General features: G+C 41.2%; 1 protein-coding gene across 1 annotated transcript in view; it reads right to left on the reverse strand.

The window, feature by feature from the left end:
• thada (THADA armadillo repeat containing) overlaps nucleotides 1-18,090 on the reverse strand; it is a gene marked incomplete in the record, with an annotated part of 93,568 nt that overhangs the window by 19,959 nt on the left and 55,519 nt on the right. The window contains 2 exon segments of the mRNA XM_053436814.1: nucleotides 9,427-9,509; nucleotides 12,975-13,078. Coding sequence (XP_053292789.1) covers nucleotides 9,427-9,509; nucleotides 12,975-13,078 — 187 coding nt within the window.

Consider the following 18,090-nt stretch of genomic DNA (forward strand, 5'->3'; position numbering starts at 1 on the left):
TGCCAGTTTGAAGACACTAACACGCACATGCCTAGTGTACACAAGTATTCACGTGATATGTGTTTTGCATATAAAATCCTTGTGTGGACTTCGTTTTAATAAAAAAAATGCTGAAGATGTAATAGCATATAGCCTGAGATAATGTTATTAAGCCAGAAAGTCTCTACTTAATACATCTATATAAAATCCTCCCTAATAATATAATAAATTCTGTGACCCTTTGTTCATTCATTATGTTGTTGAGGATCAGTCAGATAAAAAGGCTATACAATTATTTTTTTCCCCACATGGTCACAGGGCAAAAGGGTAAGAAGCAGAAACTGCTTTTATCTTTTTTATATAGGTACTCTGTGAGAAATGTATGTGTTTCTTAGACAGATGTCAGTGGAAACTTGATAGGAAATAAGGGAAAGTGGAGATATTCACCTCGGACACCAAGGCAGCTATTATAGCTTGAAATGTATACTGAAAATAAGGTTAAGGATAAAGGATGTTTGTTTTTGCTCAAGAGGTTCAGCTTCTTCAGATGTATCCATTCCAACATCTCTACACACACACACACACACACACACACACACACACTATGTGAAGCGAACAGATGCAGACAACAGACCAGACTGAAGAAGCCAGTGTCCTCTGTTCCTTTCTATTTTGACTTTTATAGGAAAGGCTGCGTCAGTGTCTGTTTGGAAGTGCCCATGCCTGTGCCAACCCAACCACCTGTGAACACACACCCCGGGGAGTGATCCACACACAAGCGTGCACGCACACTAACACACGCACTTCCTCTGAAATATAAGTATAATCCAGAGGCAAGGCAGCTATAGAGTAACCCAATGCCATTCTAAAGCTGTGCTCCTCCCTACAGTACTGCTCCAAGACTCCACACAGACCCTGCTTTGACAGCCAACTCAATTAGTTTAACACACACACACACACACACACACACACACACACACACACACACACACACACACACACACACACACACACACACACACACACACACACACACACACACACACACACACACACACACACACACACACACACACACAGAGAGAGAGAGACAGAGAGAGAGACAGAGAGAGAAAGCTTATGAAACCCACTGCAACTCAATCTGGCCCAGCAGCGCCACTCAAAACGTGGCCTGACAAAAGAGTGGTAAATGCTGCATTCCTCCAGAGATGGGCTGGGTAACCGTGGAGATGGGCCAGGTTACTATGGAACCTGATCCTGAAAGGGGGGGTCCTGGGCCAAATAAGCATAGCCTAATGGTTATAATAGAGGGAAGGGGCACAGTAATGACAACGATGATGAAGGGAGAAGAGGGAGGAGGATGACTGAGCGTGAATGGGAGCGTGTCAAAGAGGAAAACGGCTGTCTGTCATGCTGGAACACAGGAGTACATGGTGTATGTGTGTGTCTGTGTGTGTGTGAAGAATGCACCATCCAGGCGTTAGCTAGTCAACTATAAAGCTATGGTTCTGATTCAAACCCTACTTAAAAAGATACAAATCATAAAACACACACACACACACATGCACACAGACACACACGAGAATCAGAAAGAAAAGGTAAAGTTGATAGAAGGAAAAAGAAAAGACAGAATTAATGGGAGTGAGAAGGAAAGAGGAAGAGAGGATGTAAAGCTGTTTTTCATGATTATCAAAGGAGGGAAGAAGTAAGACAATCCTACAGTAAGTGAAAAAGGCATTCCTGAGATTTTCAAATGTGATTTTTCATGTCTGACGATGGGTAGCCATTGTTCTGCCACAGCTGTGTTTATCTAAACCTGCGTCTCCTACACTTGTGCAGCTCGTGTGTGAACCTGCAGCTGGAGCAAGTCCAGGCTTCGATGGGCTGCGGTTACTACTCGATATTTCAGGACACTGTGTGATGAGGTCTGACTCAGGGGAATAAAATGTAAACAGAAGTTCAACCTTGTGTGTGTTATTAAATGTTGGTTCAGGTGTCAGTGGAGAGTTTCTTTGCACCGTGATGACTTAAAACGCTGTTTCAGAGATTTGGGGAAAACAGCCACACAGGAGTTTTAGGGTCAAGAGTGAAATGTCCACGACTGTGTCTGCGGCATAGCTCAGGGGAGGGCAACCATGGTCTATTTATACTGCCCCTAAGGATGGAGTGTAAAATCTTCGGCAGTGTGTTGTCTTGTTTAGCCCCCCCCCCTAAACTGTTACACCATTAATTGTCATAGTGAATCATGTCTACTTTAACCCACTTTCCCAGGGGTAAAAAACATAGCTTTTATTTGCAATAGATACACTCAGCATTCAAATTGGTCAAATTCAAACCTCTGCAGTGGAGACGGGTTTTCATTGGCTCGGATCAGCAGTGTTGTAAACATGATGGAGGGTAAACAGGACAATTTCTTCTTCTTTATTTTGTATAAATGGTTTGTAAATGGTTTGTGTTTTGTATCGTGCTTTTCTTGATGACCACTCAAAGTGCTTTACATTAGAGTTTGCCATTCACCCATTCATACAGTCTATCTATTAGCAGCATTTCTTTGTTCTATGAGGGGCAATTTGGGGTGCCCAAGGACACTTCGGCATGCAGACGGGGAAGACTGGGATCGACCTGCCGACCTTCAGGTTGGAGGACGACCGCTCTTCCCCTCAGCCACAGCAACCCTTTATAGACACTGCACCTTTCCCAGCCCGTAAACATTGAACTTCCAGGGGTCGGCGAATAAATACCCATTAACATTAGTCTAGTTATTGTTGTTTGCAAGACAGCAAGGTGAGAGCGCTTCACAGTTTCCGGTGTGTACGTATACGGCGCGATGTAGAACATGACTCGCTGGGGAAAAACTAAAAGAAAACTCTATTTGCAACTGGAAAAGTCTAAAAGACCTGCATACACCTGCTAATATTGTTGAAAAGGGTATTACTTTTCCAAAGCTAAGGTAGTCTCACACATAGGCAGACCTATCCCCAGAGTCAGTGCTGTCGAATGGCCCCATTATCATTCTGTTATATGTGTAGTCAGCTACGCCCTGTTGATTATTTGCATGTGGGGAGTCGATCACTGTGATTAAAAATGGCTGAATTAAACCAAAGAAAACAAAGAGAGATATGTCGAATGTGATTCCACCAAATCTGAGGTGAGGTGGAGTAGAATGGGGCTGCCTGCATTTAGAGAGTCTCACTATACCTCAGGAGATATCTTTAAACTGGTGTTTTGTCCATAAAAGTTACACATGAAAGCATATAGAAAGGATCATTTTAAAACGACACAATGTTTCTAACTTTGTCTTTGAAAATCAATGAATCACTGAAGCAATCAATAATAAAAGGTAGCTGATGATTAATTAATCAATGGTGACGTCAATGACATTTCCATCATCCTCAGCTGCAGCCGAAGCTATCACACTAAACTTAGTTATTGGGAAAGCAAAACATTATGAACACAATCGTTCACATCATTTATCAGGGTCTTCTCTTGATTTCCACTGTGAAATTATGATGCCGGAGTACATGAAACTCGAGACTAGAGAGAACCACCCTTAACCTGGTGTTATTAGCATTCCTGTGCAGACACCCTAAATAAAACTCCACTCTGTACTAATGCTATGAAAACAAGTGTTTGAACCGTACATAGTCAAATAAACTCTGAATACTCGCCATGTTAAACCAAAGCATATTCATATCATCTGGCGCTCACATGTCTAGGTGAATGGTGTATGTGTGTGATGGCCTGTTTACAGTACAGGTCAAATATTTAAAGTAAATGCAACCCCAACATTTGGTTTAAATAGACCTGGGCTAACCTTACCCATAATTGTCCTCCCCTAAACCCAAGATACTTCCTGAATCAGGTTTGGACGCGAGGAAAAGGTCCTGATGAGAACATTTTGTGATCCACACAAAAACGTTTAGTGAAAACCCAAGTCCTATCCAACAACGACATTTTGTGCACAAGCAAGTGAATTCAAAGTTTGCTTTGTTCTAATGGTTCACAGAAAGTAAAAGAGAGTGTGTTGGATGGGTCCTTGGGTGTAGGTGTGTGTGTCAGTTAGCTTCTTGGCTCTGCGTTAGACGGTCTACAGCCCACTGGCGGTAAAAGACGCTGTGTCAAGCTAGAACTTTGGCCAGACACTCGCACGTGCTCTCACATGCAAGCTCACAGCTGGATTTCACATCAGCTTCCACCGTCAATTACCCAAACTGTGAAAAACAAGCCCCAGACGCTACGTGGGACCGTGTGTGTGTGTGTGTGTGTGTGTGTGTGTGTGTGTGTGTGTGTGTGTCTGACAGTGAGAGAGCTGACTTCCTTCTCATGCTGATGGAGGTTTAAAATTTGCTGGGTTCCCTCCCTCTAATTACCCTTAACAAACATACATACATATATATATAAAAAAATGTGTGTGTGTGTGTGTGAGCATGAAGGGTTACGAGTTATCCTTAGTGTCTGAGTGATATAAATAACATCAAGCTATGACGACTTTGTCTACAAGCCACAGTAGCTGACAGATTCCTTAATTCATGAGGAAGTTTTACTACTTTACTGACCAAATTAATTACTGCTAAAAACACTTAAACTCTAAAATAGGACAAAGGCTCCGTAGCCAGTGAAAAAGGGACAGAGTGAAAAAAACTTTTCAGCAAATAACCTCGTATCCCAGGATACGTATGTTACTTTGAGAGCTTCGTGAAAGAGTTTAACACCATATTTTATGAGTTTTCTGGGCTTTCATCAAATGTCTTTATTTTCGAGAAGCTCAAATTCCATTCAGATTCCTCTAGGGCACCGGCTTTCAACCGTTTCTCCTTGTGACTTCGTAGAACCAGAGAAATGTCTTCTTGTGACCCCACATCAAAAAGTACCAAAGAGGGATGCTCTCTATTTTCTTCTGAATATTTTAAACTAGGAAAAAAAGTCAGGAATGAAAGGTTTTTTCTTGAGAATACTTTCATAGTTGAGAGGGGCAAAGGGTTCACCCTGATCCACAGTGTGTCACTGCTATGGAGTGTGTTAAGTGTCGAGCGCTCTGTTGTGTTTCAGAGGCCGAATACAAAGTTCCTCCCTTGACATCGGATTGCAGCGGTTGGTGCATATTTATGACTGAGAAACACATCTTCAAGTTAAATGAGCATCCAAATATGGAACTACATGGCTAACCAAGCTGTCACAGATGAACATCAATCCCATATGCTAAAGATACTACAAGTCTAATTATGGTAACCCTAGTTTTTTTTATGTGTTAAAACTGATTCAACTTAAAGGACAGGATTTTTTTTGACATCACATCCTCAGATCATGACATGCATGATAGTATGAACACTAAGTAACTAATGGGACGCTGTGATTGTTCCTCATGTTCATACTGACACCCTGTCATAGAGTAACTACACTGTAAAAAAATATTGTTTAAATCGAGATTCCCAAATTAGGTGTATATTTGATAATTTGCCATCTTTGATTTTGAATGAAATTGTATTCACGTGCTTCTTCTCTCTGATGTTTTGTATTTGTTTGATTTATTTACTTGTCCACTTTGTGAAGCACCTTTATAACAGCTGTTTTGAAGGAGCTTATTATCAATATGACTTTGATAAATCAAGCAGCTATTATTCAAAGTTACTGCTTTACTGCAATAAACCCACATGATAATGATTACAAGATGATTTATTTTACTCAGAAAGACTAAAGCCTGATCTAAGCTTAAAAGGTACCCGGTGGACTTTGCTTATAAATAAACATATTCCTATATACAGTCAGTGGTTTTCCCAGAGTGTGCCCTGGAAGCCTAAAACGCATTGAATCAATTATTTTTCCCTCGTGAAACATTTGTTAGACTGATGTTTTGGATCTCCCTTTGTTTACGTGTAGGTTTGCTTGCTTGCAGTCTTCTTCATCTTTGCCTTGACGCTGCTGTGCTTCGTGTTTGTATGTCAACCGACAGTCTGTCAGGGGAAAAGAAAGAAACCTGCACCAGGAATAGGCATCGCGGTGCTTTCTTCATAACTTTCAAACAAAATGCGGGACAAAAACTGAATAGCAAACCTTGAAGCTGAATTTAATTTGTACAGAATAATGACTGTGGGTTTTGCAGTGTACTTGTTTGTCAAAAGCACATATCATGGTCTATATAGAGCTGAGGTTACATTACAGCGATCAATAACATCCGATGTATATACAGCATGAAAGTATTGTATTAAGACTGACCTGATATAATCAATACATATCCTGTTACGTTTGTAATGATCTCAAAAGTATGATCTCAAAAAGGCACTAAAAAGTGTAGTACGTTTAATGTGAGGACACCATGAATTCCTTTCTAAGCAGACAATCAAAAGATTTACCAGGAAACAATTTGAGGCGGACTAAAAGACTGAAGCCTGACCATCATCATCTGTTACCACACTAATGAAAACACGTGAAATTACTGCAATTCAATCCAGTTGTTGTCTCATTTCTTCCCGTAATTTGTGTCAAGTCCCTTTTCCGACCTTCTTTTCATTTGTACTGGCAGAGAAACATAAGACCGGCGGAGGTAGAGATGAAGCAATGAACGGTGGGGGCTTCTTTTTTTTTTACGAGTCGGCGAGGATCAAAGGCCCAAGGCAGAGAAACGTGCATGCACACACGTACACACACAAAGACCTGTGTTCAGAGAAGAGAGGAATTGGCTGCTAAATGCAAAGTTCATATTTAATGCAGGGAGCCAGTTAAAAGGGGAAAAGTAATATTGAAAAAGCCGATTGTTCACCTTTGGCCCCGGTGCCAGGCACTCTTAAGAGCTTTCATGGAAGAGGGGAAGAAGAAAAAAGAGAAAGAAAGAACAGCAGGGAGAGGGTGAGCAATGAAGCCAAAGACAAGCTTGTGATAATAATAGAGAGGCATTAGAGGTGTGTAAGCTAACGGGTGCTTATTTAGTTATGTAAGGAGCAGAGCCAAATCGGGCCAGGCCGGCTCCTCAATCTACAGGCTTGTTTTGAGAAATCCCCGGTATTTCCACTGTCAAGGCGAACATGTGTTCAGCACATGGCAGACCAAAAACATTAAGTGCCTCCCCCTCCTCTCTCTCTCTCTCTCTCTCTCTCTCTCTCCTTTTCCCATTCGGTACAGCACTACTCTATAAACTGGGTCATAGGCACAATCCCACCATCTGTCAGAGATCCCTCGCCTTTGGTTTCACATTCCTTCACCGTGCAGACCCCCTGCCAATCTGCGCACATGTGCACACAACCACACCACGTACACAGATACAAACCCACTCACACACTCGGGGGTGGGGGGGGCTTCGTTGAATCAGGCGAGACATGAAGCTGACTTCTGTCAACGATACGTCTAAATGGAGAGCGCCGAGGACACACTCGCCAGCAAACGCTGCGGGGTTGTCTGTTCTGACGTACAAGTATTCAAAGTCAAACTCACAACAAATGGAGGGAACACAGTTGCTGCTTATTGAGATTATAAAACTCCGTCAACTGACTTCAGCAAAACACCGTAGAAGATCTAAAACTCCAGAGATGACAAACACATTCAAAACCAAATCCTAAACCACTATAATTCAAACTTTTTAGACTTTTTAATATGGTAATCTCATTTAAACTGAGATTAATAGATTAGCAACTCATTTGCAAGAGAGACCCGAGTCCAGGAGAGAGAAAGACAAACTGCAGTCAGGGTGAGTCTGATTGAGAGTGAGGCTGCTGCCCAGTGGAAGAGAGGACTTGTCCACTCAGGCGCCAAGATAACCTTATCTTTTATTGTCGTATCAAGCATTTCAATCTGATTTGACTGACATCATTATCTGTCTGCTGCAATGTACAGCCCAACTTTTATCCTCCGGTTAATACTGACTGGAAAGTCAATTATCACCCCAAATTTTCTCAATCAAAACAATAACAAACACCTAGTCTGAATGTGGTTTCTTGGGAGTTGTTGTCTTAATCACCATTGTCAATCAATATCTACCTCAAAATCAAGTTTATTGTCAATGTCAATCCTGTCTATGTTCTTTTCATTTGCCAGGATTGACATGATGTTTCTCTCAAATCCTCAGCGTAAACAAATAAGTAGACAAAACATAAAACCAGCCAAGTGCAAATCATTTTCACAGATGACTATAATATATAATAATATTCAATATTATATTCATGTTTGCTTGCTCCGGAAGTTATAGCAAAGGCGGAAAAAAGCCACAGGTAATGCAGAATGGACGCAATTAAAGGGCGAACAAAATGAAACGTCCCTTTACCTTGAATAACATTGTGTATTTCTCTGGGTTTGAACATAGTTGTAAAACTATTTAGATCATGTAAGTTGACGAGTGAACAAAATATATGACACAGGTCTAGTTGTTTCTTTATGATGGTCTATTAAGTCTAAAAGTCCTCATACTACGTGAATAAAGTCTAAATTTGAACTGTGTCAAGTAAGAGAGATACTATAAGAAGATTGGCCTGTCACCTGCATTAAAATGAGGAATGTGGAGCATGATTTGAAGGTATAGATTTCACAAAAGAAACACTTTTTAATCACATCAGCTTCAATTATCACAATAATCTGGGCTTTGAAAAGATTGTGCAAACAATTTGGTCAATTCTGAGGACCATACAGATTTTTGGGAAATTATCTCTTTTGTTGAGAAAGTTGTTGAGTTGTCGACTGAAAGATTACCATTGGTTACATCTGTGTGATAGTCTCAGACAATTCATAGATTCTAAAGAAACAATGATGGTTTGGATAAAAAGCAGTGAAACTAAGACAGGCACGAGTTCTCCTTGCTGCCAATTTCCTCATTAAAAAAAATGAATAGTTGTCATGATATTATGACATTGTTATCGTTAAATTATGACTATTTTTGAAATCTCCAAATGTTTTTTTCCTTCATTTAATGTTTTTTTATATATATATATATAAGGGTTACATACATGTATGTGTATTCCCTAAATACATATATTTAAGGATATATAGTTGATTTACATTAAGCTGGATCTGTTTGATCTATAACTACATACTTCCCTCACTAGTCAAAAAATAACTAGCTGAGAGTCTTTAGAGCTGGGGACTGTGTGAGTGACATGTAAAGAAGCCAATCAGTGAACCTCAACATTTGACCAATGAAAGTGAAAGGCAGGAGAAGTGCAATCTAACGTATAACCACCAGAACATGCGCCTGCTAATGAACCAAACAAAATATTTAGATAGAAAAAAATAATAAAAGTAATGTAAATACAGTATCGAGACTGGAGCAGTAGATTATCCTGCAGGAGTACTTCATTGTTTAAAACTTTGGTATGTTTCCTGAAACCTTGTCAATTGTCAGAGAAATTGCGAGTTCTGAGTCCAAGTTGTCTGAATCCAACATCCTGCATGAGCAGAAAGTGGAGAAGAGTCGTGTGTGCGTCCTGCTGCCTGCATTAAGACATGAAAGAAATGGACACTACTCACCTTCCAGGAGACTGACCTTCGGCCCACACAGGCCCACTAACACGTCCAGAAAGGCTCCTCTGGTCACCACACAGCTATTCTGTCTAAAAAGAGAGAACAACAAGAAGACAGGGTGTTTCTTTTAGCATCTGCATCCAACAAATAAACCTTAAATAATAAGCCCTGCTCTTGACACACACAAAACTGAAGAAAATTAGTTTAACCTCAGCAAAATATTGTTTGTTATTTTGAAAGTCAACCATTCTTGATTTAAATTCTTTTTGGTAAAAAATACAAAGTTAGTGTTCTTGAATCTTTTGTAATGAAAGCCCCCTTTTATTACGGATATGTTCCCCTATTGAGTTAAAGAGGTAACATTGCAGCCTCCAGTCATCGGTTATCTTTTTTCCATTAAGATCACAGACAAAGATTTTCTTCAGAAACAGGCTCATGTCTCACCACAAACTACTGAATTAGGTCACTGGAGATGTGTAACGAAATTATTCTATTGGTTGAAAGAATGTTTGGTGTCTTTTTGTGATTGGATGTGATCTCTGGGGCTAACGTTACTTGTCCTTATCCAATTAGACCTCCTGCTGTGGCTTTTAAGTTGCAAAAGCACAGACGAATATTTCTATAGAGTATAATGGAAAAATAAGAAGTAAGAAAAGACAGTTAATATTTTACCGTAACAGAATTAAACTTATTTTGACTAACTAGATTTCTGTTTATCACTTGATTTATATGTGACTCCTTTAATTTGGTTTACACTGGCATACGACTATAGCCTTTTGCCAACACTCAGAATATTGCAAATTAATTAAAACTCAGAGATTGAAATCTCTCTTTAAAAAATCATTCAGACCCTTTGCTATGGCGCTATAACCTGTGGTCATGAGCATCGTGTGTATTTTAATGATACTTGAGATTTGTCTAGAACCTGACTTGCCTAGACCTGTGGCAAAATAAACGGTTATATACAGGACATATTTAGTAAGGTTCACGTCTGTGTATATTAAGTCTCGCTGCATGTCAGGACAAAAACCAAAGCATGAAATCCATCGAACTCTCTGCCGACCTCTGTGGTGAACCTGTGGTGAGGCATAGATTAGAGCAAGGAAATAAAACCATCTCTAAAGCTTTGACAGTTGCCAGGAGTGACAGTGACCTCAATACTTGTAACTTGGAAGAAGTTCCTCTTATAGTTAGTTGTCCAGGCATAATGAGAAACCAGGTAAGAGGGGCCTTGTTCAAGGAGGTCACTGTCAAAGAGGTCAAGAGGTCCTCTGCAGAGGTGGGAGGTGCTACTGGAAATAAGACCAAATCAGCAGCTCTCTATCAAACAGGAGTAGTGGCTCTTTTGTAGAGGCGGCAAGTTGGAATATACTACTAGGATACTACATCCATCTTATACCTCTTTCATAAAGAAATTAGTAGGTAAATGCAGGGTCCCAGTGCACCTTCAATGTCATGAACACTATGAAAACTGTGGTGCTTTCTCACATCCTTGAGAGTGCGTTCCCTCGGGTGTCATGTATCCATCACTGCAGTTCTGATCCATGGTCGTTTTAAACCTGGGGTCAACTGCAGAGTCATTTGACCCGGGAGTCAATTGTATACATTCCCATTGCAGACAAAACCCAGATGTTCGTGGGGTTTATTGACCAGTGGAAAGGGGGAAAGTTTCTCAAACACAATTTAAAGGACTGTTGAGCAAGAGGAAAAATATTCTCTGTTTTAAACACTTAAAGCAGAACTAAGGGCAAAGACAATGTGGGCAATAGTGCTCAGAACCCAGAGGAGTTTCAGTCCACACTCTCACCGGGCTTGGTTTGTGTTATTCTGCTTATTTTTAATTGTAAGTAATGTATTGGTATTGCTGTTCAGTTTGGAATACTAAATACAGAAAAATTGTGGGTAATGAACTGATTGATTTTATCTTTTCAGCACATGATCGGACGATAAATTGGATTAATTTCATGTTGCCAACTCAAACAAAAAGTCACTGTCAGTCCTGAATCAACAGCTGAGAGCATAAGACATCTGACTGTTCACTGATACCAGTCTTCATTAATGGGGAGTCCTTGAAGCGAAGAGCGTGGACCCATCACATGAGATGCCCCCAGCTGTACCATCAAGGAACCAGTTGTATTTGTTTTTCTCTACATTTGCAAAAATACACAATTAATCAATTTACTATGAGGCCTATGACCCATCGCGCTCACAACAGAATTACTACACTTACATTAGTTGCGAACGTGGGCATGAATGGCTTGGGTTGGACTTTGGTCCCTATGTAAGTGAAGCAGCATGTGTGGGCAGTGAGAAGTGTGTATGTGTTCAGTTGATGTGTGTGCTCAGTCAAGGGTATGACCACAACGCTGCCAAAGTGTGTGTGTGTGTGTGTGAGAGAACAAGGGACACAGTGTGAGATCTTGACGTCATATTTTCATCACTCAGATATTAATAACACACACACACACACACACACACACACACACACACACACACACACACACACACACACACACACACACACACACACACACACACACACACACACACACACACACACACACACACACACACACACACACACACACACACCTTTGCACGCTTCACACACACACACACACACACATACAGGAGTGGAGGCTGAGGAAAGGGCCAAGGGGATAGTGTGTGTGCGTGCGTCTTGAGTGAAAACACATTTGGGAAGAGATGGGTCCTGTGAAGTTGTTTCCCTGTGTTTGTGTGCATGAATGAGAGGTGAGCTTTATGCTGAAGTTCAATCATTAGCTCCAAAGATGTTCTACTCCGTTGGTACTGAGTCTGCTGCAGCACCACAAAGCCAGAGTCAACAGCAGTGAGTCGTGTGTGTACAGTCATCGTTACAGCGCCAATAAGTTCTAAGTGACCGACATTGAATGACACAACGCGGAGACGGTGCGAGGTCAAAACCAAACGCAGACTCTCACTAGGCGAACAATGCATTCCATCCTTTTTGGAAGGTGGCCGCTTCAAATTAGTGGTGTTCTGGATGAGAAAATTGGTTTTCTTTTTCCAAAAGCAGAGATCCTCTGACCTGTGATGTCCTTAGATCTGTGTGCCGGGGTCTGTGGGGTGATCAAACAGACAGTCTGCGGGCGTGCTCCGGTGAGCAAGAATTCACCCAGTCATCTTAATAAAGGCTCATCAGTGTAACCAAGCGGAGCTAGCAGGGCTAGTGTTGCTAACCCAGTAACCCTGTCTTATCTGCTGTAGGCAGCAGCAGGGGGTAGATGAGAGACCTGGGCCTGACCTCGGCCCGGTAGGAGGGTAATCTGCACCATCTTGAGGCCTCCATCTTGGGTGAGAGGGCCAGAGCTGTGGGTGGGGGTGTGCGGATTGGACAGCAGGCGGTGTCTTTGAAATGTAAGCCCGGGCAGGACATGAAGCGGACATGGCCAAGGAGGGGATGGACAAGAGACAAGGAGCTATTCTTCTGGTGAGGGAGTTGGGAACGAGGGAGGGATGCTTATCTTTGTGTGTGTGTGTGCGTGTGTGTGTGTGTGTGTGTCTAGGATTACCGAGAGGCAAGCCACATGCGCTGACTGAGAGATTCGCCGATGCCATTTCCTGCTGGCAGGGGTCTGTGTGAGTCAGTCTGGTAGGAGCGCAGGAGAAACAGCACCTGAAGAGACACAAATAAAGAAACATTTGAAATATTATAAATCAGCATATCAAACACATCAGCTTAAAGTTCATGTTGCTAGATCTTGTCACCAACTACAAAATAGAAGTGTGTTAAATTCACAAAGTATTTCTGAGAGTCTTTCCTGCTTAAACTAGTTTGCCCAACTGAAGTCAAGAAAATCATGTATGAAAGAGACACAAAGTTGACACAATATGAGCAGAGGGTTTTAGTTTGAAATTGTTGGGACTGCATTTTAGTTAGAAGCAGGCAGAAATAGATTTTGAAAAAAACAAAACAAAAAAAAGATGAAGTCACATGTATTTGCTTCCTGAATGGTTCAGATCTGTCATGACTCGACTCCCAGTGGGGAAGGCAAAGCAATGCCAACAGTAACAGTTCCACCTCATCATCGAATTTCTTGATCCAAGTAACCAACTGCAAATAGACAAACTGCATCACATTTACACCACACGTATCCCAAGTGTATGCGAGTGGTCATGTGATGTGTTTTTCAGGTGTTTTGATATGGATGGAGATTAGGTCTGATTCAGAGCAAAAACACTAACCTGAAGGGAGATATTTTGATTTAAACTAAAACCTATAAGTGTGGCCGTAACCAACTACTTCCAAGACCTTACTTAATCATTAAGAGGAAACAGCGAGTGCCATACCTCTGACCTGTGTGACAAACATGTGTACAAACAGATCAGCGCTCAATGAAGGATGGTTCTCTGCCCGACCTTTCACTCCAGAGAACCATCCTTTTCTGAGCTCTGACCTGTGGGACAAACACCTGCGCCTTAAAAGACGGCAGTAACTGCCCAGCTTGTGGGGAAAGGAGAAAAAACATATTTAACTGTTTCCCATTGAGGATCAAATCGTTATTTTCATTGTGGCTGATGAGACAGTGAGATGGAGCCAGTTTGTAGCAGGTGGACTGGTGGTTGGGAGTGTTCAGAGGCCAGGTCACAGGCTGGCTGGCTGGCTGGGGTGTGTATTCTGGGCCTTGGTAAGTATACTCTTTAAGCCAGGGCCACGGCCACAGACCAGTAGGAAGCCATTCATTACGCCATGCAGGGAAGGCAACGTGGGGAAAAACCAGGCCGACCACGTAGCACCAAGCCTGGCCACCGAGTCCCGGCCTGCCCCTTCTCCTCTCCTGCAGTCTCCACGCCCAGGCAACACACACTGGGCTCACACAAACAGCCTCCACACCTCAGCGTCCTTCTTTCTCTCGCTGTCACTCTCTATGGGCTTTTCCACAAACAAGGAGCCAGTGCTGGAGCTGACTCCCACACCAAATATTGAATCCAAGTGATTCCAGGAACCAAAAAGTGATTACTAAAGATTAAGTCACATTTGAAGCATTCTCTTTAAATATTCACTGCGCTTAAATGTGTCTCCAGGTTCAGTGTGAGCTCTGATCAGGTTTGGCAAATTCCCAGGTCACAGCTCACTTGTAGAAAACATGTGCATATTTGACAGACAGCCACAATGGTCTCAGACTAAATCAATCTTAATAATCTATGTCGGTAAAACCTTCTGTGGTGGTACAGAATAGGAAACATGTCATGAAAACCTTAAACCCGCAAAATCAGCTAAATTGTGGCCTCTTGAACCTGTAGTAATAAAACCAAGCATGACATTCTGTTTAGGGCAGCTCTACGTGACCTTATAATCCTGCATTCAACTACAATCTTTAGAACATAGGACAGGATGGAGAATATTTTAATAATAATAAGTTATAAATGAATAGATGAGGTTTGAAGTTGGAAAATACACAAAATGAATGCATGAAACGTGTTCTCTACTAATATCAACACTGTAACATGTGACTTGGTGATCAACAGATCGTCTGACCTTACATTTATATCAACAATCATGTTTAAGTTGTTGTGGGGGTTTATCAACACATCTACAATCACATTTAACTTGCTCTTTCTTTTCATCAACCATTCTTGATGGTTATAGGAACACTTTGTTCAGTATTATTACAAGCATGAAATTGGTGCACAGGCCTGTTCATTAGCAGTATTACCGGCACCAGTACCAGCACTGGTTTCAGTGTCAGTGACAGAGCCCCATGTTTTCATTCCATCTCTGTACACTCCACAGCTACACCATATCCATCGGGCTGGGAAGTCCCTACATGGGAGGCCCAACCAGCTCAATCCAGCCCAGCATGGTGAAAACCGGAATATTTATAGAAAACGCAGCGTCCCTGTTCCTCCTCCCAAAGACAGAGCAGTGCACTGCACCCCGTGTGGGAGGAGGAGATGCTGGGACTGGATCAAGATACAAATGGATGGGGGATGAGAAGATGGCAGCAGGCAATTTGTTCTTGTTAATCCAACTAAAAATTCTGATTAATGCTATGAAGCACGATGCTTCACTTGAACCTGACACAACTACTACACCTGCAGGAAATTTATCACTTGAGATATTAACTCTTTCACAGTGAGCGACTATGCACCCAGATATGATAACACCATGAACACACCATAATACTTTTTGTTCAAATGTGAGGCAGGTTGCTTTGTAATTCTTTACAAAAAAGTTGTTTCTACTCTTCTTATGAATGTATACTATTTCTACAAAATGTACAAACAATATTGAGAATCACAATCCAATGAACTACTCATGAATTTATTATTAATTCATTTTAATTAGCGTTAGGATCTAATATCTGGCCCTTGAGCCGCTAAATACTCTTTTTATAAGCTAATGTCTTACTGTGTCAACTTTATTTAGTTTATTTAATTCATTTCAGTGCAATCCAAAAACTATTTTACAAAACAATACACTTACACTTTTACACATTTCATGAACGATCAGGGAGCTGGAAGAAAACAAATATTTCTCGCCCCTCTCATATGAATAACATAAATACGGATAGCAATTTCCATTTTTTTGTTTTCCTTTCTTTAAACATATCACACAAGAAAACAAAAAGACACATATAAAGTGTCTTTTTGCTGTGTTTGCTTGTCGGATGAAGGTGTACGGAAGTATATTATAGCTCTTTCACTGTTAAACATGTGGGTGACGATAACTATGTAACAACATAAACAGTAAAGATGTTGGCCATGATGACAAAACAATGAGCTGACAGACACTTAAATGCTGAATAAAGGTGAAGGAAACAACAGAGCCGGGTAAATCTCTATGAACATCTTTCACACGAAGCATGAATTTTTATAATTATTAATCTGATGATATTGTTTTTAATGTATATATTTTCTAACAAATAACTATTTGTAACATTCAAACCCCTTCTAGATGAGAGATTCTAGAGCATTTTATGAAGAAGAAAAACTTGGTGCAGCAGTGCTAAATATGAAAAATATCAAAGGCCTTGTTTCGTAGTGAGGCGTTTGAATGTGTGTATGTGTGTTTGAGTGTTTTTCTGAGTGTGTGCTGCAACAAGCCTTATTCCTCTTTGGGCCCGGTAAAAATAGTGGTGGTGGATGTGAGGTCCCTTCAGACTCTGTTATCAGCCTGCCCTGCCGTCCCTCCCACTGCCGCAACCACAGACTGACCACACGCGGCAGCAAGCAAGCACACGCGCACACACATACGTGCACACATGCGTGTACACACACACTTGCAGACAAACATGCGCGTGCACACACACCCACACACACAAAGAGCAAGTGCAAATAATTGCACGCCAATTCGTGGTTCAGTCCAGTAAAACACATGCACAAAGAAACATATAAATCGGCATTCACATAAAACCAGATAGGGGTTAGGCAAAGTGTGGACGCGCCCAATTAGGCAAAAAGAGATCCCAATAAAGACGGTCTAAATATAAAAAGAAATAAAAACACGCTTTTACTCTATATAGCCTTATTCTTGCACAAACAAAGCTTCCATATGCTTCCCAGACAACAAGTCATACTCCCTCACGTGTGCATATGGACATGGGTGTGACAACCAAGTCATTCAGTTGTGTGTGTGTGTGTGTGTGTGTGTGTGTGTCTGAACTACATCAAGTCTGAGAAGAAAAACGTTTTCTGGACATTTCAACCACATCTCACTGCATTCATCACAGGATAAATTTGCGTCATTTGGAATTTTGTGACTTTCTATGGAAGGTAGCTATGATGAAGACTGCGAAAGATGAATACAAGATTTAGGATGGACAAACTGCAGGTGGCAAAAAGGATTAATTGATCAAATTAACTCCAGCTTCAGGATGAAAATAAGGAATTTCCAAATTTGTACCCTGTAGTTTATACTTTTATTCTCGAGGACTTGAACTAGAGATGTTCTGATACAACTTTCCTCTTCCCGATACCTGGACTTTGCATATAGATAAGAGTACCACTCCCATACCATAGCATAGTTTGTCAATTCATTTTCTTTCTTTGGGGCTGTCTTTGTTGAATATTTAGCTTTGTTTGAATGCAATGAAGGCATTTTCGGCACTATCAGAGGCATTTGTGATAATGGTAATGGTATCGGAACATCTTCAACTGTTACTGTTTTATAACTCTAACACATGAACTAACACGTTTAAACTATCAACTAAATTCATCCACTCATTTGTTCATCATTGTACAGAGGTCACCCTGAAGTTGTGTGACGGTTGATCGTTGTTTGTCCTCACTAGGATTCAATGTTTACAACTTTAGGGTTAATGTCCTTATGTTCTTTCAGGGTTAGGTAAATCTTATGTCATATTAAAAGTTGGCTTTCTGGGTTTTCATGCCCATGCATTCTTTCACTGGTTCAGCCCTGAGGATTTTCTCAGAAAGCCCAGGCACACCACTGGCCAAAGGCAGCAGTCGTAACAGCAGGCCTAAGAAAAAATGTTGGAAGACCAGACGAAAGAATGCATCTGGAAAAACAACACCATTGTTGACGCTGCCAGAGAAAAGGAGACAGCAACTCTCCTAATTCTTGAGCCTCCTCCTCCTCTCGGTCTCATTTAGTCTCTGTTGTGGAAACACAAAAAGGATTACATCCGTCAAGTTGGCCCTTCTCAAACCACCACAGGCCACAGC

The sequence above is a fragment of the Pleuronectes platessa genome, chromosome 12 (genome assembly GCF_947347685.1).
Source record: "Pleuronectes platessa chromosome 12, fPlePla1.1, whole genome shotgun sequence".
Taxonomy (NCBI): Eukaryota; Metazoa; Chordata; class Actinopteri; order Pleuronectiformes; family Pleuronectidae; genus Pleuronectes; species Pleuronectes platessa.